The sequence below is a fragment of the Drosophila virilis genome, chromosome 2 (genome assembly GCF_030788295.1).
Source record: "Drosophila virilis strain 15010-1051.87 chromosome 2, Dvir_AGI_RSII-ME, whole genome shotgun sequence".
NCBI classification, from domain to species: domain Eukaryota; kingdom Metazoa; phylum Arthropoda; class Insecta; order Diptera; family Drosophilidae; genus Drosophila; species Drosophila virilis.
Window position 1 is genome coordinate 32,855,583 of NC_091544.1, and position 22,670 is coordinate 32,878,252.

General features: G+C 37.7%; 4 protein-coding genes across 13 annotated transcripts in view; 2 read left to right on the plus strand and 2 right to left on the minus strand.

The window, feature by feature from the left end:
• Nucleotides 1–345: 345 nt before the first annotated feature.
• LOC26530931 (ectin) lies at nucleotides 346–1,574 on the minus strand. 3 transcript variants are annotated; one of them, XR_004303361.2, is made up of 5 exons: nucleotides 1,421–1,574; nucleotides 1,228–1,356; nucleotides 965–1,154; nucleotides 820–909; nucleotides 346–756 (listed from the first exon to the last, which is right to left on the minus strand). XR_004303361.2 is itself a non-coding variant. In XM_015170782.3 (5 exons), the coding sequence occupies exons 1-5, from the start codon at nucleotides 1,474–1,476 to the stop codon at nucleotides 654–656; spliced, it is 588 nt and encodes a 195-aa protein (XP_015026268.1). In that variant the 5' UTR covers nucleotides 1,477–1,571; the 3' UTR covers nucleotides 346–653. The 3 variants fall into 3 exon arrangements, 1 of the variants encoding a protein (XP_015026268.1); XM_015170782.3 differs by having other exon boundaries at nucleotides 965–1,179; nucleotides 1,426–1,571; XR_011416119.1 differs by having other exon boundaries at nucleotides 350–756; nucleotides 965–1,179.
• Nucleotides 1,575–3,904: 2,330 nt separating this feature from the next.
• Nucleotides 3,905–6,457, minus strand: LOC6633194 (Golgi-associated plant pathogenesis-related protein 1). 8 transcript variants are annotated; one of them, XM_032433945.2, is made up of 9 exons: nucleotides 6,313–6,420; nucleotides 6,130–6,258; nucleotides 5,847–6,067; nucleotides 5,606–5,784; nucleotides 4,846–5,011; nucleotides 4,661–4,789; nucleotides 4,384–4,598; nucleotides 4,134–4,223; nucleotides 3,905–4,084 (listed from the first exon to the last, which is right to left on the minus strand). In XM_032433945.2, the coding sequence occupies exons 5-9, from the start codon at nucleotides 4,894–4,896 to the stop codon at nucleotides 3,982–3,984; spliced, it is 588 nt and encodes a 195-aa protein (XP_032289836.1). In that variant the 5' UTR covers nucleotides 4,897–5,011; nucleotides 5,606–5,784; nucleotides 5,847–6,067; nucleotides 6,130–6,258; nucleotides 6,313–6,420; the 3' UTR covers nucleotides 3,905–3,981. The 8 variants fall into 8 exon arrangements, with proteins under 8 accessions (XP_032289836.1, XP_070063399.1, XP_032289837.1 ...); XM_070207298.1 differs by having other exon boundaries at nucleotides 6,130–6,362; XM_032433946.2 differs by having other exon boundaries at nucleotides 5,606–5,787; nucleotides 6,130–6,362.
• Nucleotides 6,458–13,157: 6,700 nt separating this feature from the next.
• LOC6633195 (uncharacterized) lies at nucleotides 13,158–14,302 on the plus strand. The gene has a single exon (XM_002056646.4). The coding sequence runs from the start codon at nucleotides 13,301–13,303 to the stop codon at nucleotides 14,219–14,221; it is 921 nt and encodes a 306-aa protein (XP_002056682.1). The 5' UTR covers nucleotides 13,158–13,300; the 3' UTR covers nucleotides 14,222–14,302.
• A 5,361-nt stretch (nucleotides 14,303–19,663) lies between these two features.
• dpr11 (defective proboscis extension response 11) overlaps nucleotides 19,664–22,670 on the plus strand; it is an 80,722-nt gene continuing 77,715 nt past the window's right edge. Inside the window, exon 1 of the mRNA XM_032433923.2 lies at nucleotides 19,664–20,193. The gene's annotated coding sequence lies outside the window, so the exon portion shown is untranslated. The remainder of the gene's footprint in view (nucleotides 20,194–22,670) is intronic.

A 22,670-nucleotide genomic window follows, 5' to 3' on the forward strand; every position in this document is an offset into this window, starting at 1 on the left:
ATAAGGAAACTACAGTGAAAATTTCAGCTTCGTAGCTCTTACGGTATGGGCTGTGCGTTGATCACCAATCAGTCAGTCAAGACAAACAGTTTTATATATTGAGATTGTTGCTGTATCTATAAGCTGTATGTTGATAAAAAGCTATTAAGTCGGTTGAGATTTAAGAAACATTTGGTTATAAAAAAAATAAAAATTTTATAGATTTTGTAGACCTTGACCAATCCTTAAGAATCTAAATTGATTTTATGATCCTTAAACTTAACTAAACTTAGCTCAACTTAAAAGAAAAATCGGTTCAGTGAATCGCGATTTCATCAAATTAAATTTTGTTGCACAGTGTAATATGCAGTTTATTTCACATTAAGAAATCCTTGCCACAAAATGAAGAGGATTTAATTCTGGAAATTTATTTAAAAACTAATTTTAGTTAAAATTTTTTTTTTGTTCGTCTGAAGGGTAAGTACTGCCAATGTGCTATGCTATGCCGAGCTGGATGCAGGGTATGTTCTAGTGTAGCACACTTCCTTATAGCGCTTTTGTTATATTTTATAACATATAACAGTTTTTCATATTTCTTTTGTAACATCACAAGAGGGCTATTAACAGTGTGCTCTCCTTTGAGACGACCAGGCCAATTATTCTTGACTTATACCTTAAAATAAAAGTTTGAATGCAAGAGCTGGCAATATTATAGACACCGGAAAAAAATATTTGTAAGAGATGGGCTTATACAGAGAGCTGGCACTGCTGGAATTTCTGCAATTGATGTTGATTTATCTTATCGTTACTTTTTTAATACAATTCGTTGATCAGACATACCTAATTTCCTTCGGGACATTTTCCTTAAACCTGCCTTCAATATTGCCTCGAGGATACATTTTTACGACTACGAAGAAGACCCCAGATTCACTAAAATTGAGTGCTTACTATGCGTTTCGTATTTGAGTTCAGCTGTTATACATACTGTAAGCACTTTCCAAGACCAAACTCTTTAGAACTTTTCCAAATAATCAGAGTAAAATTTTCGGCCTTTTTAATATATTTAGCTTTTTTATAGTCATAGAAGTTTTCTTGGTAGTGCCAATCATCTACACATGTCAATGGATCGCGTGAAGTGCATATGAGTTCAGAGGTCATATTATCGTAAGACGTTTCTATAATAACGTTTTGGCAAAGAATCTAAAAATATATGATTTATCTAATTATCAGAAAAACAAGATTAATTACTTTAGCATGCTCAGCAGCTGATGCGCACAGCTGTTCACTTAGATGGAGCTTGGGACAGCCGTGAAGTTTCCGGAACGTATTTATTGAAGCCAAAAAAACATCTTTGAGTTCATGTGAGGACCGAATACACTATAAAATATAACAGACCCATAAAATGGCATCCAGAGTCTAAAAATTTCAAATCGAACATTACCATACCGATGCATACAGCAATACCGACCAAGCCGCCAGCATCTTTCGAAACTTCATCTTGCGACTAAGACAATTTAAAAGGATTTTCTCGTATTTTTTTTATATATTTTTTGACAAAAAAAGCTGATAATAAAGTATATTACCCATAGATACAATAGTTCAAGTGATTACTTTGATGTCGTCTTTTAGCACATTTTCTCTGGAAAGTTCAAATATCTAAATTAACCACGGTCGGCTATTTTGATTTAAAATTAAAATTTCAAAGACAGTGCTAATCATTTAATGCATCCCGAATTATATAACAATTTCTTTACATACAATCAGAATTTTGAGCAGATGAAAGAATCATCTTCGATCCCATAAAGTATATTCTTCTCTAACCAAGGAGCTAAGATGATCTTATATATAAAAAATTCTCAAGCTGAGAAGAAGCTTTCTTTTGCAGATACATCCTTGTGCTTTGGGGTATCCCGGCTTTTCTATATCATATTTATAGCCTGAAAGATCAGACTATAAGCAAACAAGTTAATCAAGAGGGCATTTCCTATGCTACCGTAATGTTCGAAGAGGTCTAAGCTAACTGCCTACGGCACATGCATTAACAATCCGTCAATTTTCATCAGTCTTATATCTAGTTACTTTTTATTCTTTTGGTATATTAGTTTATTTAATTCGTACAGGTGCCTTCACAGAATAACTTTCTTATAAAGTCTATTTTTGGTTGAAGCACACATTTTTCCCATATACTTTTGACTCCGTGCGTTCTAAGGAATCTTCTGTTACCAGCTCCTAAATGTTGTTTGACAGCTTTAAACGAATGTCCAACAAAGTGAGAAATTAATTAACATACGTTGGCATATGTGTTAAATTCAACTCATATATCGCGATCCACCTTGAGGTTGGGTTTGCCATGCCTTTGTCTTAACATATGATATATTAGGATTTCAATTTCCAAATCAGCTTTGTTGGAAAACACTGTAAAAACCAGAAATTAAATTCAACTTACCAGTCGGTGTCCACATCCAAAAGTGCCTTTTACTCTTCATAGTGGTGTAAAGTTGTTAATACAAATGTAGAAATTTGAAAATAAATCATAAATCAAATATAGACAATTTACTAAATTTAGAAATTGCAGTGGCTATTTTGAGTTTATCATTAAATGTGTAAGGGATATTGCCAACAATAAATATATTCTCGTAAAGTCCTGCTTAAAAAACCTTTTGTTTTATTTATAAGCTATGAAAACAATTTATTTAGTAATTATATTTAGCTTGGCAGCTTAATGTGTAATATAAATCAATCCCAGCACCAAATTGTGGCAATACTCTATAATGTACGTTATCATCGGGTATATCACCCAGCCCAACCCAACTACCCATGGGGAAGGCAAGCAACATTGTTGTTCGTCTACCGTTGACGCTTTACGCTTTATGCATTTTGGCATTAAGGTCCTTAAATGCTCATCGCGATGCCAGTCGCCATGTGACGTTTGACTGGCTGACTGATTATCCAAAACGCTAACCACTGGGGCGTGGCAAAGGGGGCTGCAGCTGACAGCCGGTTGTTAGCTGTGGTTCTTCAATTATTTGAAAGTTAGACGCAGTCAGAACAGAGGATAATGCGCTGCGTACCCATAGTCAACGGCAGCAGGATAACTCTATTAGTGTCATACTTACACGCACATACACATACATACGCATACGCCGACAACATATGCACATACGCACATGCTGCCAGATATTAAATTTTTTGCTTAGCCTCTGTTGGGGAGTTGCGCCAATAAAAGATGGCGAACAGCCAAGCTCGCTCCAGTGTCCTGTATCTAGTGTGCTGGGATTGACAGCTTCAATGTGCAGAGACTGTCTGTGTGTGCGTGTGTGTGCGGTGGACGGTGTCGAGGGTGTCGAACGATGGATGAGTTGTTGCCGCAACGCATGTGGCTGATGCTTTGGGCCATCATTGTTGACAACAATATCAGCGACAGCAATTGCTACAACAACAACAACAACAACAGCAACAACAACAATAACAACAAGAACAACAACAGAAGTTGGATAAAACGCGATTGTCAGTTGCCTGCATTGGCAACTGCTGCAAGTTACTTTGTCCTCCACGGGGCTAGGTTGTAAAATGTCAATTTGTTTCCGTGACGAGGATTTATCGTGTGCAGCGCCTCGAATTTGATAGGCCTGTTTAAATCTTACATTCACCCCATTTATATTTAGCTCTATATAGAAATCCGACCGACTGACTGACTCGACTGGCAGACTGATTGGCTGACATTTATACTATATTCATCTTATGTGCATTATGTGCATAGATTAGCTGGACAAAATTTCAACTCTTTGGCAAGGATAACTTTTCGCTAAGTGCATCACACTTGCCGACGATGGCCAATGAGAACTAACTTCCAAAATAAAGCAGAAATTTTTGTCATAATCGTTAGGAGTTACATCTACACTAGAAGCAAATGCCTATTTTCGTATAGACCAGTTTTTCTGCTAATTTTATTTGTAATGTTAAAACAAATCCACATTTTTTAAGGAGCATAGCAGAAAAGTATTATTCCAATTTGAAGTGTTGCAGCACCAATACTGGAAATAACCATGAATATAGGGATATATATTTAGAAGTTTTCAGTATGTGCTCAGGACTGCAAATAAATCTAATTAAAATTAGAATGCACTTAATTGCCTGAAAGAAAAAAAATTCACCTGTTTGACCTTGGCACATTCTCCTTGAACATTCCCTCTACATTGCCGGCTGGCTTGTATCTAGCGACAACGTAATTTTTTCCAGTTGCACTGCAATTTTTTTTTGGTAGAAATTTGTTATGTTAATTTTGTATGCTCGTTTGCAATGTGAAAATTGTGTGAGAAATCAAGATTACAATTAATTTTCCTGCACTGCAAACGAGCATTCCGCAGTCGGTTTTACCCGTCTGCATTTTTTGTTTCTTCCTACCTCTTGGCTTGGCCAACGCCCAACTCTTTGCTAGCCTTCCAAATAACTTGTGTGAAATGCCCGGTTGCGGGCGAATACTTGGGTTTGTCAAAGTCGTAATCTTTGATCTCGTCGTACCACATTTTGACACACGTTGTTGGGTCGCTTGTTGTGTAGCATAGATTTTCACCATATGGTCCAGTTGAATGAATCATGGAATCTTTTCCGGCAATTTCCTAAATGGAATTCAACAATATTATATGAAATGACCATCAAAATGGTAAATTACTCAACATACTTCGGCATATGTCTTGCACTCTGCGGAAAGCCCGGAATCCAGAGTGAGACTGGGACAACCATGCTTTTCCCTGTACTCATTATGAAGTTTGAGGACATCATTTTCGAAATCAGCTTTTGTTGGAGTACACTTCAAAAAAGAAATTCGTACATACCTATGGAAACTCGAAAATAAGTTAAGCTTACCAATAACAACAGGACCGCTATGCACAGCCCGAGAATATTTCCAGTCCTCATTATGGTAAATAACTTCAGACGTTAAATTGGGATGAAATTCGATATTGTTTCACGTTAAAAATTTTAAATTAAAGTGTGACAAAAATATGTTTCGCATCATGTGTTTCAAAGATTTCTGTAACAAGGAACAAGCTACTTAGTTCAGAAATTTTAAAGAGAAGCAGGTGTTTTCCTGATCTTTTTGAAATATGTATATACTATTCGAGAGCCTAAATGACAAGTTTTGTTATCCCAGCTCTAATAAAATTGGAGTTATGATTAAAAATTACATCACAAAATCGATAAATATCGATATGATGCAATTAGAATTAAGTCCGACAAAAATAACTTGTTCTAACTATGATAATAAATAATATAAATTCCAACTCTGTAGCTTCCGAAATCGACGCGGCTGGCAGACGAACGAGCATATATATTCTTGATCAGGACGATTTTCGATAAATAAGTTATCCATAAAAGAAATCTTAGATAATTTTATTAGGGCATATCCAAATATAGCACTCGTTTTTGTTTATGGGTAATTTATTTTTATTTAAATTTTAAAAAGCACCATTGATTTTTAAAATGTTTGCATCGGCAATGCTGGAAACAGCCATGAAAATAGGGTAAAATACTTAGATGTGTGTATACTGTGACCAAAACTGCAAGCATACTCGATGAAGATTAGCATTGACATCCGCGGCATTGGGCGTGCATAAAGAAGACTTACCTCAGCGCCCTTGGTACATTTTCCTTGAACTTTCCCTCTGTATTGCCAGCAGGCTTGTATCTAGCGACAACAAAATGTCTCCCACTTGAGCTGCAATTGATTGTTAGCTATACATTTGGTAAATTTTGCGTTTTTATGCTCGTTCGCAATGTGAAGGAGAGAATCTTCTGGGCCGAAATCTACTACATAACATATCGGAAAACGTTCTTGGACAGCGAACTAGTGACTTGTTTATTCTAACCTCGTAGCTTGGCCAACGCCTAAGGATTCGGTTGCCTTCCAAATTAGTTGCGTGAAGTGCCTGGTTGCGGGCGAATACTCGGCCTTGTCAAAGTCGTAATCCTTTACTTCGTCGTACCACATTTGGACACACAATTCCGCTTGGTCTGTTGTGTAGCATAGATTTTCCCCATATGTTCCATTTGCCGCTGAATGCTTCAATGCCTCTTCTTTGGCAAGCTTCTATATGGCAGTCAGTAATATTACACGAAGTGCCCAACAAAACGGATACTTGCTTAACATACTTCTGCATATTTCTTACATTCTGTGGAAAAATCGTCATCCAGATAGAATATGGGACAACCATGCTTTATTCTGAATATATTATGGGAGATCAGGACATCACTTTCGAAATCAGATTTAGTTGGAATACACTGAAAACAAGACTCTTATATTACTGCGAAGACTAGAAGCCTAGTTTAAATAACCAATAACAACACCGCCGCTACACACAGCCCTAAAACATTTTCAGAATTCATTATTGTTTTTGTTTAATATTAAAATTTAGATATTAAGAAAGCACAAAAATAAGTTTTTAGCAATTTCAAGTGTTACTTTGTTCCTTACAAATCGCATTGAGAAAATCCACTGAGGAAGACATCTCCAACTACCCAAATATAAGGCCGATTGGATCTCTGTCACTTTCCGCGCAAACCAATTTCTTAGTTTGAAAAGAGTCTGAGTCAGCTTAATTGAAATTATGTTTGAAAAACTTAAATTTTTTGTTTCTTTTCACAGCCTTATACTATATTTAACTAATTCTTAACATAAGTTATTGCTAAGACTCCCATCTTTATGAAACTGAGGGTTTGCGTATTGAACTCAAAAGTGAATGTATGCCAACTTGTCTGCCTCTCTTTTTCTCTCTCTCTCTCTCTTTAAAATTGATGGAAAATTGTTGAAATATTAAACATACAATATATTTTGAAGCCGTGTTTACTACACTAGATCTCAAATGCTTACTTTGCGGTAGCCATCTCTTAAAAACTGTAAGGTCTGCTCCAAAACATGATTTCGATTATTTCTATCGATATCATGAAAGTTATCGATAATGCGAAATGAACTCAAGCTGTGCATCTCTTCAACATTTTGAACCTCCAGCTTATTTAATTTCCGACGGATAAACCGACTCGCTTGTTGGGGTTATCTTTACTTCATTTTTAGAAAACATATAAAAAAGTTATTGTTAATATTTCAAAGAAGTTTACTTTACTTAAATTTTCTTTATTAAGACAAATTAATGTTGAGTTGGGGGAATCAAGCTATTTATATACATACCTCTGCAGCTTTTCGACTAAAATAAATTTATATTTTTTTCGATACCCTTTAACATGCACGGCAGCTTTTATATAATGCGCCAATTCAATATGAGTTGCCTGTGGAGAAGCTAGACAGGGATTTGATCTAAAAACTAAACTAATTTCAATCGCATTGACGCAGCCCGCGTACAGAGATGCTGGATACATTTTTCGGGTTCACTGCGTTTTTCCACAGCGTTTTCCACATGTGTCCCAGGCTGGGGCCTTGCCCAAAATGCCCGTCTGCCAAAACTTTGGACCGTGCACAAAGCCGCAGTCTGCGCAACAGCTAAGCTAACCAGCAGTTGCCACATCCATGCGCTGTGCCCAAGAGGCAGCCGTGACCGACATTCGATGAATTGACCAATGCAACTTGTTATTTCTGTGTGCAACAGCGCGTTTCAGTTGCTGCCCAGTGTTGGGTGGGCTGTGGTGGAGTTGGCCAGGGTTGGGTAGGGGTACCTTTGAAAGTTTTCCGATTTTGCTAGTTTTTCTGCGATTCGACAGGCAACGTCTGTTTCACCTGTTTGCCTGTGTTGTAGTTGTTGCTGTTTTTTGTTTGCGTAGTATTGCTCCTGGGTGGGAAATTGTGTTAATTCCTGTGCGTGTGTGTGTTTATATTGGTATGCGCAGGTGAGCGTAAATTTAGCGCTGACAATTGTGATTTCGGCGTGGTTATGGAAGTCGGTTGGGCATCAGAGGTTTTAATTAGATTTTTATTTCATTCTCATTTGCAACTGTTGTTCAGCTCATTCAGCATCCTTCTATCACGCGCATCAGCGAGTTAATGAACTTGTTGTTCATAAAACAATAATAAAACCTTTTTTTCCTAAAAATAAATTGTTATCCCAGTGCTTTAATGTGCAAAAGAAATGAAAGAAATGAATGTATATATCATGTAAATATGTATATACATTAAAAAATACATATTTTTGTAATACCAAGTAAATGTTATGATAAAAATTTGAGGTGGCATTAAACAAAATAATAAGCAAAAATAATTTTTATTCAATTTTTTTTTAAAGGGTCGACCCAAACACCTCATCAAAATATTTATGTAATAAAGCAAATAATTCTTAAATAAACCGTAAGTCAATTAAATATTATGATTGAATAACATACAACCATATATACAATTTCAGGCACTGAATTCGGAAGCAAATAATAACAAACAAATTGTTTTCATATTTCTGCCCAGCTGATGGAAGTTTTTTATAGTTTTTATATAATTAATGTTAAAGTTTTTCAAACTTCATATTTTCTAAATAAATCAATCTAAGACAAACTATAATCGAAAAATTGTATTTGTTGTCAGTGCAGGGTATCTCGTAGGCCGAGCAACTAGTTTGAATGCTTAGTAACTTATTTTATTAATTAGCATTAAGCCTTAGCAGCATTTATTGCACTTCTCAAGTTCTTTTAGTTGTCTTTTTAAATTCGCATTAGCCGTGTTTGTTTTCCACATTAGCCTCCATTATGAAGATGAATTGTTGCCAGTGCAACTGGGTCGGTAGCTGGAACTGGGACTGAAGCTGGAACTTTAAAAGGAACTGCAACTGGGTCTGGGTCTATGCGTAACACACAGTCAAGTGTCTACCTTACGTGGCTAGCGCATGCAATGCATTGCCCATGTTCTCCTGTTGCCCTCTGACCTCTGTCCCTTGTCTCCTCCTGTCTCGTGTGTGCATGTGTGTTTATGCTGGTTAGTTACGTCCGGGTTAAGTGCTCCTTAAGCGGTCCGTAAATGTCATTTATTGTCCATAGCACATACATCCACATGGTTGTTGGTGGCTGGCGCAGCTGCTTCAACGGCCTGAGTGCTCTTCAATACATTGCGCATAATCTAATCAAAACTAATGAGACGAGCAGCTTTAAAAGGAGTGCAACAAGCGCTGAAAAGAGCTTGGAGAAAATATTGTTTTACGGATCAATATGATCCGTCTTAAATTGAAAGAAATATGTGTGGATGAATTTAGGCAAATTTAGGAAATAATGCAGCAGAGTATTATTTAAATTTTTATTTCCAGCGATGAGTTTGCAGCGGAAGTCTAGAGGACTTATAATCAATAGAAGATTCCAGTATAAGCCTTTCAGTGACAGACTTTAACTATTAAAAATAAAACTGATTTATAAGCCTTTCAGTGACAGACTTTAACTATTAAAAATAAAACTGATTTACAGCGTCAGAAGACTTCCAGCGTTAGATTTCCAGTGGAAGGTTCCAGCGTAAACATAAAGCATATGTTTCCAGCGGAGGATTTCAGTGGAAATTGAAATTGAACACTTCACTGTTTAATTCTTCGATCAGGTTAACATGTCCAAGATCAAATTGTCAAAGACCGGAAACATATCAACATATTTTCCAGCATATTCATTTTATTTGTTTATTTTTTTTTTGTTGATTTGATGAACACAGTTGCGAGAACTGTCTATCGGGTTGGTCATCGCAAAGTAATGCGGCAGATAACCAGATACGTTGAGGCTAGGACAGCGCGAGGATGTCAGTTGTTTGTGTTGGTATTGTTTAATTGTAATGGTTAAAGGATTTGGATTAGAGATTTATTTTTGCTTCATTTATAAAGTTATCTCTCTTAAATATAGCTGTTGTTTTGTTTTAATATGTCTTTAGTTGACTCAGCACGAGTAAAGATTTTGTATTTTCTTCTTAATCTACTAAATTTGTGACATTGGAAAATTGAGTGCTCTGCGCTTTGCATACTTCACACATATAAGTATCAACTTTGTTGATTTTGTATAGGTATTTTTTGTCATAAGTATGACCAGTGACCATAAGTATGACCAGTGGTTCTGATTAGTTCCTTATATAAGTTCCTTATCCATGTTTGTCATACGCGTCTTTTCGCTACTCTAAATGCGTCTCTCACACTGTAGCTTATGTTTAGAGGATACCTTCTGTGCATGCCTTTTTGGCTAATTCATCAGCTTTTCATTGATTTTTTAGCTTTTGTGACCTGGGATCCATATAATATCTGCTTCTTCTAAGTCCAGTCTAATATTATATGAATTTCCGCCACTATCTATGAAGATTTTAGAAGTGTTATCACCCCCATGCTATCTGTAAATATTTTTATCCACGCTATTTTATAGCTAATAGTTCCGCAGAGGTGTGGAGGAAATTGCTTTGTTGCAGTTGAAAATATGTTCTTCCTCGTTGGTAACGTTGTATACCGCTATTCCAACTGTATTTTTCATTACAGAAGCGTCTGCTGCAAAAATGTGGTATCCCAAGTCTTGAAATTTAAGCAGTGTATTTTTAAATGTCGACTGTATTTCCTCTAGAGAGGTATTATTTTTAGTATTACTTAGTATTTTAGTGGTTTGACTTAACTTTGGCTTTGAAATATACTTTGTTTTTGGTTTTGTATTGTATAGTCTGTCTTTGTGCGCTTCATTAGTTTTCCTGTATGGAGATTTGTGATACGTTGACTTGAATGTGTTAAAGAGGTCATGATAGTATGTTTTGAGTTTAATTATTTCTTTAACAGTTAACAGTTCAGCCCTGAACAGGGGAGGGAGTTCTCCTGCAAGCTCATAAATTATGTGAGTCGGCGTGGAAGGTGTCTCTCCCATACATCTCCTAAGTGGAATAGCAAGTGAGGTTAGTGAGGCATATTCTACTTTGCTTCTTATGAAGGTTTTGTGTATGTTTACGGCAACACTTGGTCTGAGGCCAGCTTTGGTCGATGTTGAAAATTGCAATACCTGTTGGCTCCTCAGCATTTTTGCCTTTACATCTTTAACATGATTTTTTAGCGACATATTTTCGCTCAGCAACTTTCCCAGAAATTTGATTTCCGAAGCTTGCGGGATGTTCCTCCCTTTAACGACTAAGTTAATCATTCTTTTCTTACTTTTGCTCATCGATAGGGAGACTGTTTCTTCACATAGTAAATGGAATGTTGATAACTTGTCCTGCATGTTAATCACTGCAATTCGGAATGATCGGTTGTTGGATAGGATTATAAAATCATTTGCGCTTGGAAGGTGTTAGGACCTGTATTCAGACATATGAATCCTGCATTGGGTATGCAATCTTCCAGAAATTTGCCACGTGCATTTGTTATATTACCGCCGAAGGCAGTGATCTAGGCATTAAAGTCACCAGCTTTTACACCATTTGTCATATGCTCTGAATGCGCAAGTACCATGGACATCTCCTGTTTGAACTCCTCAAGGGGGATTCCCGGCTTAAAATAGACCGAACATAAGGATAGATTTATATTTAGATTGGTCGTCGTTGCCATGATGATGTCACAGTTTGTACTGTACTGCAGTTTCCTAAATTTTATATTGTTTCTGAATGCTTAGGATACTCCTCCATATCTATCTGCTCTGTATTTTTTGATTAAATTAAAGTTAGCAAGTTTTCTGTTGATTCTGTTTTCATCATGTGAAAAAATTTCAGAAAGTAAGGCTATGTCACACTTTTTCTGTGTATAGAACAAATTCTAAATTATCTCTATTTGCTTTAAAGATTGTATGTTGTTTTGAAGTATTTTAATGGGCATCCTGATCTTGGCTATTGTTGGGTGTTGAGTTGAGGGTTCATTTTGATGTTTAAGTGTATTTTCGAATTTGTCTTTTAATAATTTTAATTTTGTACTGAGCTCATTGTTGCCATGGAAAGTGGAGAAAATAGTTGAAATAATTCATTACATATTGCTGTAGTTTCATCCTTGTTTGGGTAATTGTATGTCTAATCGCTTGTATCATTGTATTTCGTTTTATTAATGATTTGATCACGTTTTTATTTTTATACTCTGAACCCATTGAAAATGGGTAATTGTGCAAAATGCAAATATATGTAACAGGCAGAAGGAAGTATCTCCGACCCCATAAAGTATATATATTCTTGATCAGCACCAATAGCCGAGTCGATCTAGCCATGTCCGTCTGTCTGTCCGTCCGTCTGTCCGTATGTATGAACGCAAGGATCTCAGAACCTATAAGAGGTAGAGCAATTTTAGATGTAGCTGCTCCTAGTGCCTGCGCAGATCGAGTTTGTTTCTGATAATCGATAACTTACTCCGTTTTCAAGCAATCGATAAAAATCGATATCGATATCCTGTTTTTTGGGCAATTTTGGTAAATAATAAGAGTTAGAGTCACCAAACTTGACATATAGCTTCTAAAATAGATGTATATGTGCATTTGATGTTATAAGAAGAGGGTTCATGGTATCCTCTTGTCGGGAGTTCCCGACCAGAACCTCTTGTTAATTATGTGATTTGCATTGGTATGTGGTTGCATTATCAAAATATAATATGTATAGAGTTGCTCTAAGCGCCGTTTGAGTTTAAGGTGACGATTTTATTCAAAAAGGAATAGACCATTTTTTGTTTTTATTTTGGATGGCTTCCCTTTGACTTGTGTCTACTAGTAGGTAAGCAGTTCCCACATGTTCGGCATCATACAAGAAAGTAGGTTTTTCAGTATTAGCACCATTTGTGGTGTTACCCGAGTTGTATGTGCTTAAAATCAATTCTTTATTCTTATTTTCGTTGTCTTTGTTTCTGTTTGTTATTGGGGTTTTCAGGTATTTAATTGCAGAGTTAGGTAGCTGCTTAAGATAATTTTCCGCTGAGCCCATATTAACATTAGTATATTTGCATGTTTTTTAATCGAGTGAGCGCTGCTTATTGATGTGTCACTCATTGAGCTGGCACTAATCCCTGTGGAAGAGATGTAATTTTTTGTTGTTATTTCAAAATTTGTATTTTCTTTGGAATTTGTTTTAGAAGGTTTTGCTTCATTGCTGCACTTTGCTGATTTATTTCCTTCCAGGCCAAAGATGTCAAAGTTATTCGCATACCTTTTTGTGGCTAACGCCAGTGTTAACTCCTCTTCTTTTTAGCATTTCTTACTCTAGGACTTACTACAGTTGCAGGAATTGAGACTAGGCACTTTTTTTTATTTGTTTGGGATAATCTATATATATTTTTAAATCACACTAACTGGCTAGACTTCCGTTCAGTCCGGTTGACAAAAGCTGTCTGAGTATTCATTTTAAATCAGAAAATTTTCTGTATACACATACTATTTGTTTGTTTTTCGTATTTTACACCAACTCCAGCATTTAACTTATTTAAACGATCCAATGTCAGCAAAGTTGATCAAGGTGCAGCCAGTCTGCAAGGCCCCAGGTTTGCCAATCTGTGAGTTGGAAGACTCTAGTTCCAACGTAGAAGTTGTGGACAATTTGAGCATAGGGCAACCCGAACCTGGCAGGACTCTACTTTGTGACTGTGTAAAAAAGGCCAGTGAGGAGGAGGAGCCAAGTTTAGAACAGTCAACGACAGTCGATGAGGAGCTTCAGTTGGAGGACATCCAAGACGAGCTGGAAAAGAATAGGGCGCTCGTTGATCTCATCGGCCAGAGGCTGTCGTTAAACATACCCGATTGCCCTGAGCTGGATGCCTGCATGGACATGCAAGTGGAGCTGAACAAGGACGGCATGCATCCAGAGATTCTCAAGCTGCATCGCAACAACAGTCAGTTACGCCAACAGCTGAGCCAGCTGCAGCACAGCTGTAAGGCCGTCGATTTGTCGCTGAAGTACATGCACAATAGTCTCTGCCGAGACTTGGAGGCGGGCGCAGCAATGCAGCGCCGCCTAAACGAGCTGGACTCCTTCAAGCGCATAGCAGAGCACGAACATGCGCTCTGCCGGCAGCGCTATCGTCATCTGGAGCAGGACAAATTCGATTGGAACGATTGTTTCGCCTACATCAGCAAGCATTATATGGAGTTGCAACCTTTGCTCAAGAAGTACGTGCGTCGAACTGAATATGGACAGCTCAGACAGGATGCCAGCGAGTTGCTCAACCAAGCCAAATTGGAGGCCAAGGAATTGCACGACTATCTGGCCGAGAACATGAACACGCTGAGCCAGCGGGTGGACCATTCGCCGGGTTGTGGGCGTCTTGGCTCCGAATTCGCCACGGATCGTCGGATGGCCATGGAGATAGCCGCTTTTTTGCAACGCAACGAGCACCTCTTTAACAGAGCGACGCATTAAAATCCAAAATCTGTCTGAGATTGTTCAATTTGTCAGAGGCAATAAAGTTGGGTGTGGCCAACGCCATAAGGCGACAACAGAGACGACCTCCGACTCAGCGCTCGACGGCAGTTCATTTGCATTTGATATCGGGGCGGGGAGCCGCCTTGATTATGTTGTTGCTGGGTGTGCTTGACCATTTGGGGCGGTCGCATCCACGTGACGCCAGCTGCTCCAAATGGCGCCATTTTTTGCTGTTCTTTTGCGAGTATGTGTGTGTTGTTCGGCTGTTGGAGCAAAATGTATTTAGCATAAAAATTTACGATAATGCTGGCAGCAACATTGGCAACAAGCTCAGCTGCCGCTTGCCCCAATAGACAAAAACAAGCATTTGGCGTCAAAAAGTACAACAATCGCACAGAACGACAGAATGTGGGAAGCAGACAGCAAAAATCCGACCAGGCCTACATGTGGGCACAGATGTGGGCGGCTGCTCCTACTGCTGCGGCTTGGTTGGGAAAATGTCATTGCTCTGTTAACGCAAAAAGTTAAATTAATATTTTTCACACTGTTGCAAAACTCCCCCCATTTAAATTGACGAATTTTGCGGTTTTAACCGCCGCGTCAAAGTCAACTGCTGTACACAGTTTTTCCCCCTCGGCCAGTTTTTCCTATTTTTTCCCACTCTATTTTCATATCTGACATTTCGTATTTCATGCTGCTTGTTGCTGGATTTTTAAAGCAGATTAGCAAAGTTTTCTGCAGTCATTTATTTAAACTTTCCTTTGACGGCACCGCAAAAGCCACTAACAGGCAAGCAGATAGCGCGGGCGGCAGGCGGCGGTCGGTGTCGGGTGTGGATTTTGTAACCAAAATTTGATATCAAGATAATCGTATTGCCATGTCGCATAGGTCGTTGACTGCACGAGCAACGTTTGAACTTTTTATGGATGAGCTTCAAATATTTTGAAAGAAAAAAATAAGTATATATACTGACTCTAGCCGGATATAAGAAATCTTAAGTTTTAAGTTTTGACTTTAAAAGCAAAGCACACATAACTTGCTGCAAAAACTATAAATATACTAAGAAAAAAATAAATCATTGAAAAAGCTTTTTAATTGACACAACTTGAAAATATTTTGCCATTAAAAGTCAAGGCTAAGAAGCTGTAGAAACTTTTCACATGCCAAACAAAACGCAAAACTAAAGCTTAGTTTAGATATGCGCTTGCTGTGAGGCAAGTTTTTTCCCTTAAGAAAGTTGACATATCAAGTTTTATAGCTGGAGAATTAAAGTACATAGGCGTGTCTATTTGACTTCATTTATTAAGTAAACATGCCAGCAAATCTTCTTTTATAATTTGAAAGTATTTATGAAGATGGGTTAGAAGGGTTTAAACTAGGCCACCCAGAAGCCTTCTGGCAGGCTTAAGGAGCTATGCTTGCTTAGTTACCTGTATTCTAAACGCACGTTTGAACTTGTTGTGTGTCGCTGGCTTATCAGTACTTATTTTATTTTAATTATTACTAATATCATAGAATATAGCTATAAATAAACAAAACTGGACAGCACTGAGACTTGGTACCAGTGCTGGTTTCTTTTAAATATCTTATTTAGTTCAAAGAGGTATTTGTTTTATTATCTTTTGAAATGGGTAAATAGTTACTTTAAAATTAAAAAATGGGTCTGATGAGAGGAGCTTAAGTAAAATTTTACTAGCATTTTTACAAGTTAAATACTTTTATTACATTATCCCCGAAAATTACAGCGTTTTATTGCTGGTTGCCTAAAAAGTGGCAAACGGATTGCTTAACAGATTATTTTATTTCCTTATGTATTATTATTTACAAAATATTATTTCTTATATTTATTATTACATATGTCTAGACACTCCTTCATTCTCTCCATAACATACCCGGCAATTTTTGCTGCCTTTTACAGAAAAGAAGGTATGTATTATAAGTGCAGTGTAGTCGAATAAATGTGTATTTGTGCCTTTCAATTTAGTTTACTTGTGCATATGCGCATGAATGTGTTGTGTGTGGTAAGTGTACTGCGTGTGGTGTATGGGCGGGGTGCAGTGCGGATTACCTATCTAGTGCAGCATAACATAGCACAACTTGTGTACGGGAACAGTCCGCTGTAAGTGTTGCCTGGCTGAGGGAGTTGTGATAAAAATAAATATACAAATAAATGCAAGAGAGAGAGTATGCATTCTGGTATTTTATTTTGCTACTACTCACACACACGCATTCACACACACACACATACAAACACACACTCGCTTAAGCCTAGACCTAGTTCGGGCCCACGCTCGTCTTCCATGCATGCCTGGTTATCCTGTGCGTTTGTGTGTGGCCTAGGGGGCATCTTTGTCATTCAATTTAGAGCCGGTGGCTGCACTCGGCTAACGCGACATGTGTGAGCTACGCCCCCCACCTGCCACCTTCCCATTTGCCCCTTGCCCCCTGCCCCTTGCCGCTCAAGTCGCGCTCTGCAAATGCGTCTATAAATTATTCATTTCGTTTGAGATGTTTGATGTGGCAATGCCTGAGACTTCTCTAAGCATGCCCAACACATCCTGTCCCGGCTGTTGCAATCCTGTTCGTCTTCTTGTTGCTCAAGACTTCAGCTGGCTGCGAGTTGGGTGCAAACGGGCACTTTTACCCGCATTTCATTGAATTCATTCATTTTTTAGCAGCTTCTGCCAGCAACGATTCTCTCTCTCTTTTTTTTCCAGCAGTTTTTGCTGTTGTTGTTGTTGCTGTTGCTGTTTGCCACAGCTTTGCATAAATAAGATAAACACAAGTATGCGCACATACCATGCGGAGCTGAGAGGCTATCCCTCGCCAGCCGCACCCACCCGCTGTGCCCTCTAAGACTGAAGCATCTTGCAAGTTGGACTCGACTGATGTGATTTATTTTGCACTCACTGTTTGCCAAAGTAAAATTGATTGAAGCGTTTGTTGGCGCACCAATTGATTTTCACTACGGCATTTGCTCGCACTTTCATCCCAAGTTTCTCAACATTCCTCCCCACACACAAGCTTCGCCGTGCTCGTTCTGTTTACATTGGTTAAATTAACTTTGGTCAATTTGGTTTTTGTCCGACTGGCCGAACATTGCATTGAGCCAGTTTTTGCACCCTTTTACGCTGCTAAATCCACAATTCCAGTCATCGTCCAAGAATATGTGAAGAATACAATGGAATAATTGCTTGGTTTGTAGGGCAGCATTTTGGGCTTGTTGTGGCTTGTTAAAAAAGGCTGGGTGTAAAGCTCTGAAGTATATATATATATCTGCATTAATTTATTAATATTTATAACATGAGTCTAAAACGTGTCAAATTTCGCTCGATGTTAGAACGTACTTTATATATATACTAGATACATACATTTATGCTAAAAGGATGATTTATTTCTTTGTTCTATTTTTGTATTTATTATAGATGTTGGTAATGAAAAAAAAGACCTACCCAGAAAAAATTGGGATGCATGAAAATTTTTATTTTGGGATGGGACTCTTTTTATTTGATTTATTTTTATTTGTCGACTTCGATCAATCTTTTCGGAATCGAAAGGGTTTGGGGTTCTTTGTTTCAATTCCGATAAAACCTAGCCGCTTTCAAGTATTTAAGCTTTGAGTAAGCTGCATGACAAGTAATTGACGCAATTAAAAAAATCAATTCTGTTACCTTTTAGCAAAATAATTTGTATTTAGTTGTTCTTTCTATGTGCAGTTTTCACTAATGTAAATGTTATTTATTTCAATGAGTAATATTTTTTACAAAATTATCTGCCAAAACTAAAAACTGAAACCAGACAATAAAATGCCAGGTCAGTCACTTAATTTCAATTGGGGCTACAATCATGCGAAACTAAACAAAAATCATTGGCACTGACATGTGAAACAATATTTTTTATGAAAAAACTTCGAGGCTACAGGCTAGAGGCTACAAAATGTTTCCGAGTAGCAATGTTGGAATCAATAACACTTAACAGATTACGAGTCAAAATTGAATTCAATCGAATCAAACATAATTTCTTTGGTAATCGAAGCTTAAGGGATTTTAATAATGTTCTGGAAATGCAGAAAATATTACTAACATAATTTACTTAAATTGCCTTTTATTAATTTATTCTTATGAAAAGTTGATCATATAGAAAATACAGATAAATTATAAAAACTCTTATTATGTATAAGTTGCCAATAAAAGAGTCTTAGGCCCTGCTAACTGCCAGTTATCCATTTTCGATACGATTTAGAAACCCAACCAAACAAAACACTGGCAATTAACACTTGATTAGCCGATTTATTACAAAATTGGACAGTTAAGTAAGACGTATGTGTGTGTGTGTTTTTTTATATTTTGCCAATTGGTCTGGGTGGGGTGTTGGGTTTAATTGCTGTCGAGCGCTTGTTAAATGCTTTGCACTTAAAAGCGCTGCCGTCAGTTGCAAAAATGGCAACAATTCATCACATGTCGTGCTGGCTGTGATTTTATTAAGTGACGCTGATGGTGATTGAAGCACAGCTGGCATATCAACACCTGACACAGGTGCACAGGTACAGTTTCAGACGAAACGAGAGCCGGAACAGCCAGCATCCCGCCGGCACGGGCTGCATGCCGCATAAATCTTGGCTGTCAACTGCAGAGCATCCCAAATAGAAGAAAGAAGAGCAAAACGTCAAGTAAAAATAAGAAGAGGGAGCAAGAAATTGCTGCCAGGCATAGATGAAACAAACTTCGACATAATAATTATGCAGCATTTATAAAATTAGAGCCTCCATATATGTATATATATGTATGTAAGAAGAAGCAGCGACACGCAACTGCAATGCCATTCCATTTTATGAATGGGCATTTATCATAATTAAAAATTCTGCCTTTTGCCGGCAAGCAGCGACCGCCACAGTCGCAGCCACGACGTTTCTGACCTAAGACATGCCACAACGAGTGCGTCACGAGGACGATGACGACGACGACGACGTCGACATCGACGACGACAAGGACGAGGACGTGGCTGCTTGGCGTGTATGAACGTTTAGGCCCATTGCTCCATTGGCTTCATTTCAACAGCTCAACAGCTGTTTGGCTTGGGACATTCTTTTGGGACTCTGGCATGCAAATGAGCAGCAGCTAACTGTGGCATTGGAAGCATGCCACACACTATAACAGACACTCACACACATACACACATACCAGCTCTCACTCTCTTAGGCAGCCTGTTGGTGTGTTGCCGCCAGAGCGCATGTGTCGCGTCCCAAAAGCCTTAAAAACACACCCAAAATGCCAGCGCGCTCTTAAGTATGCAACACTTTTTGCTATAAAACCTGCTCTCGCTGTGTGCGACTGCTCTCGGCTGTGGGACTCGGTTCGGCTGTGTGGCAGTTACTTCGGCTGCGGCTGTGGCTGTGGCAGCGGCTCGTTAATGACACGTCGCCACTTCGAATGCCGTTGTCGTTGGCTTCAGTTGTGCTCGCAGCTTGCCGCGTGTTCTCGTCCTCTTTGTGTTTTCGCTGTCGTTTGTCGTCTTTGCCGTCGCCTGAGTCAGCGTGGCGTATGCTCAATTTGATCAGTAATTAAGATGCTGCATTTGCCGCTAATCGAGTGAGTGCGCAGTCGAGTCAATGCCAAAAATATTAAGTGCCATATGAATACACACAAAGGTGACGCCTAAGGGCTGGCGGGTTGACGGGCTGACGGTTTGAAGGTTGACGGGTTGACAGGCAACGGTTGGCGCCTCAAGCGTGTGTTTGGCAATCGCAAGTTTTTGCCGCGCCAAGTGAATTTCAACAATAACAACAACAACAAAAACTTATCCAAGCTGTAATCAGTTTTGTCTTGCTGTGTGTGCGTGTGTTTGAGCATGCGTAGCTCGCACGCATGTGTGCGTATGTCAGCGTGTGTAATCCAAGAAAATCTGTCACGTGCTTCGTATATCTCTTTGTGCAACTCCACACGCAACGTACTTATTGAATAAAATAAAAGGTGAGCAGCAGCAGTAGTAGCAACGGCAGCGGCGACAACTCGGATTACTAGGCGTATGAGTTATATGTGAAACAAGCACACGTTAAATATGCAGCTTATACGAGCGTGACATGTTAATAAAGTAGACACATTTTTACTTTTACACTTTTATTTATTTATTTTCACTTTATTTGTGTTGGAACTCAGTAATTGAATAGTTCCATATATGAAATATTGAATAGGTGAATTTCAGATTTAAAATATCTATAAATATTAAGAACGCCAGGCTTAAAACAATTACCAGTCTAAGGCACAGGTTCGGCATCTCGGGAATATTCGCGTGTGGATACATATTTGCGCATTAGAGCTAGCAAACATATTTCTAAGGGGTTTTTAATGACATACTAATTATGGCCATACAAACATGTTGATAAAAAACCACATTGGCTTATGTTATTTCTATCAATTAAAGTTGTGCTTTGTGTAGATATCATAAATGTATTGTCATATACTTTAAATGTACTTGTCGACATAAATAATAAAAATAAACATTTGATGTTTTTGTGGACGAAGATATTTTAAAATATTTTTATATTTTAATTTTTTTATTTATTGATTCTTTAAATCTTAAATATAATTGTATTGCTAAGGGAAAAAAAGATATATAAATAATAAATATAATTGTGTTCTGTTTCTCAGTCTACCAATACACAAATATAGTTAAGTCGAAAAGTAGATAGATAGATAAAAATATGCATAGATACTTATATACAGATAAACAGCTAAGATAAAACTATGTTCGTATTTTCTATATTTATCCATCTAGATACTATGCATATACTCTATACTCTAAGATACATAGTAACCTTTTAGATATACAATGAATCCTCTCTTGGGTTGTTCGCGGGCGTCGAGTAATTTTCATCCGTTGAGGTGTGTGCTATATGGGCATGGTCTGATTCATTATGGCTTGAAGAAAATCCTCGCACAATACGTTAGCAGAATTTGCATTATCATATCAATATATACTTTGTTGTATAGCCACATAATTTTGCTTAGAGCATGCACTATTTAAATATTATCTTCCGCTTAATTTAACCATTTAAAATTTGATAGATACGTTCGCTTAACCTTTCCTTAAATTCGAGACTTTGAGCCACATATTCTTAACGACTGGTTGATTGCTCGACCTTTGCACAGGGCCTCACATTAACAGCGTTTACTTTCATTTTCCTGAGTTTGCCCCGAAATTAAATGACAAAATTTGATTATATTTATGCACGCAAGAAACGTATTTATAATGCCCCGCTGCCCCCAAGCCCAGCCAACAAAATAACCGAAAACCCCAAGAGCATAAAAATTAAACGCAACTGGCAACCGGGAACAGGTGCTTTCACACTGGCAAGATGAAAACTTTTTCTCCCAATTGTTTATTTAATAGCTATGAAAAAATCATTAGGCATTTTTATCACACAACTTCAAAGCTGAAATTTACATGAACAATGCCCAAAGAACTTTTTAATCTATGAAAAAGTAAGAAAAGAAACTAAACTTAAAAAAAAAAATAAAATATGATTTTGAATGCAAAATGAATTGACAACCCAAAGTGTCCGTTCGCCTTATGCCTTTACCTTATTGTGATTTTATATGTATCGTCTTTTGCCTGCCAGCCAAGTTAATGCAATTTATGTTCGCACACTTTTAAATTGGCCATGTTTTCTGGTTTGTCGCGTCCCCAGTTCGACAATACTTCAAGTTCATTGTGCATGAATAATGTAGTTGTTGTTGTTATTAATGCTGTTGCTGTCAGCCAACACACACAGTCCCTGGCTGGCCTTTTTATGCCATATAATTTGATTGAGTTTTTGTTTGACACAGTCTGTCGTCAACTTTTGTACTAGTGCTCAACTATTCGTTAGCTGTTGGCTAACAGCATGGGAATTGCGGCTGCAAGTGTGTCACTTGCATCGCTGAACTTTTTATTTTATTTCATTTTATTTTATGTTTTTTATTCAGTTTCTCTCCTGGCACATGAGTTGATAATGAATGTGTTCGAGTACCCGCTCACACAATGTCGACCACAATGCGCCATTTTATTGGTTAAAACAATTGTGCTTGATTCAATTAATTGTTGTGCTGCCGTATAAAATAGCTAACTCCATCCATTTTCTTCTATTTACACATACTATATCACTCGCCACAGCTGTCACTTGCAGACGTGTTCATTTTTACCAGCTGACGTTTAAATACAAACATAAAATTTATATGTATTTATAAACTATTTTTTCGCGGAATATGCAAGGTAAAAATTTAATAAAGCAATATGAACAAATTTATATTCAATATTAAAGATACTTTAAATATGATCTTAGCATGAATTAGATGTTGAGCTTAAAATCCCAGCAGCACAGAAAAACTGAATAATTAAGGAGATTTTGAAATCAAATGGAATAAAAATGACAAAAAACCATTCAAATAAAAGATTCCTTTTATAAGGC

Excerpts from the sequence above, each read along its gene's own strand:
- LOC26530931 (XM_015170782.3), bottom strand. The coding sequence starts at position 1,476 with ATGAAGTTTCGAAAGATGCTGGCGGCTTGGTCGGTATTGCTGTATGCA. Across the intron at positions 1,180-1,227 it reads CAGCTGCTGAGCATGCTAAA|ATTCTTTGCCAAAACGTTAT; the intron begins GTAATTAATCTT and ends ATATATTTTTAG. Across the intron at positions 757-819 it reads AATGTCCCGAAGGAAATTAG|AAATTCCAGCAGTGCCAGCT; the intron begins GTATGTCTGATC and ends CATCAATTGCAG.
- LOC6633194 (XM_032433945.2), bottom strand. The coding sequence starts at position 4,896 with ATGAGGACTGGAAATATTCTCGGGCTGTGCATAGCGGTCCTGTTGTTA. Across the intron at positions 4,599-4,660 it reads AGTGCAAGACATATGCCGAA|GAAATTGCCGGAAAAGATTC; the intron begins GTATGTTGAGTA and ends AATTCCATTTAG. Across the intron at positions 4,085-4,133 it reads AATGTGCCAAGGTCAAACAG|ATTTATTTGCAGTCCTGAGC; the intron begins GTGAATTTTTTT and ends AATTTTAATTAG.
- LOC6633195 (XM_002056646.4), top strand. The coding sequence starts at position 13,301 with ATGTCAGCAAAGTTGATCAAGGTGCAGCCAGTCTGCAAGGCCCCAGGT.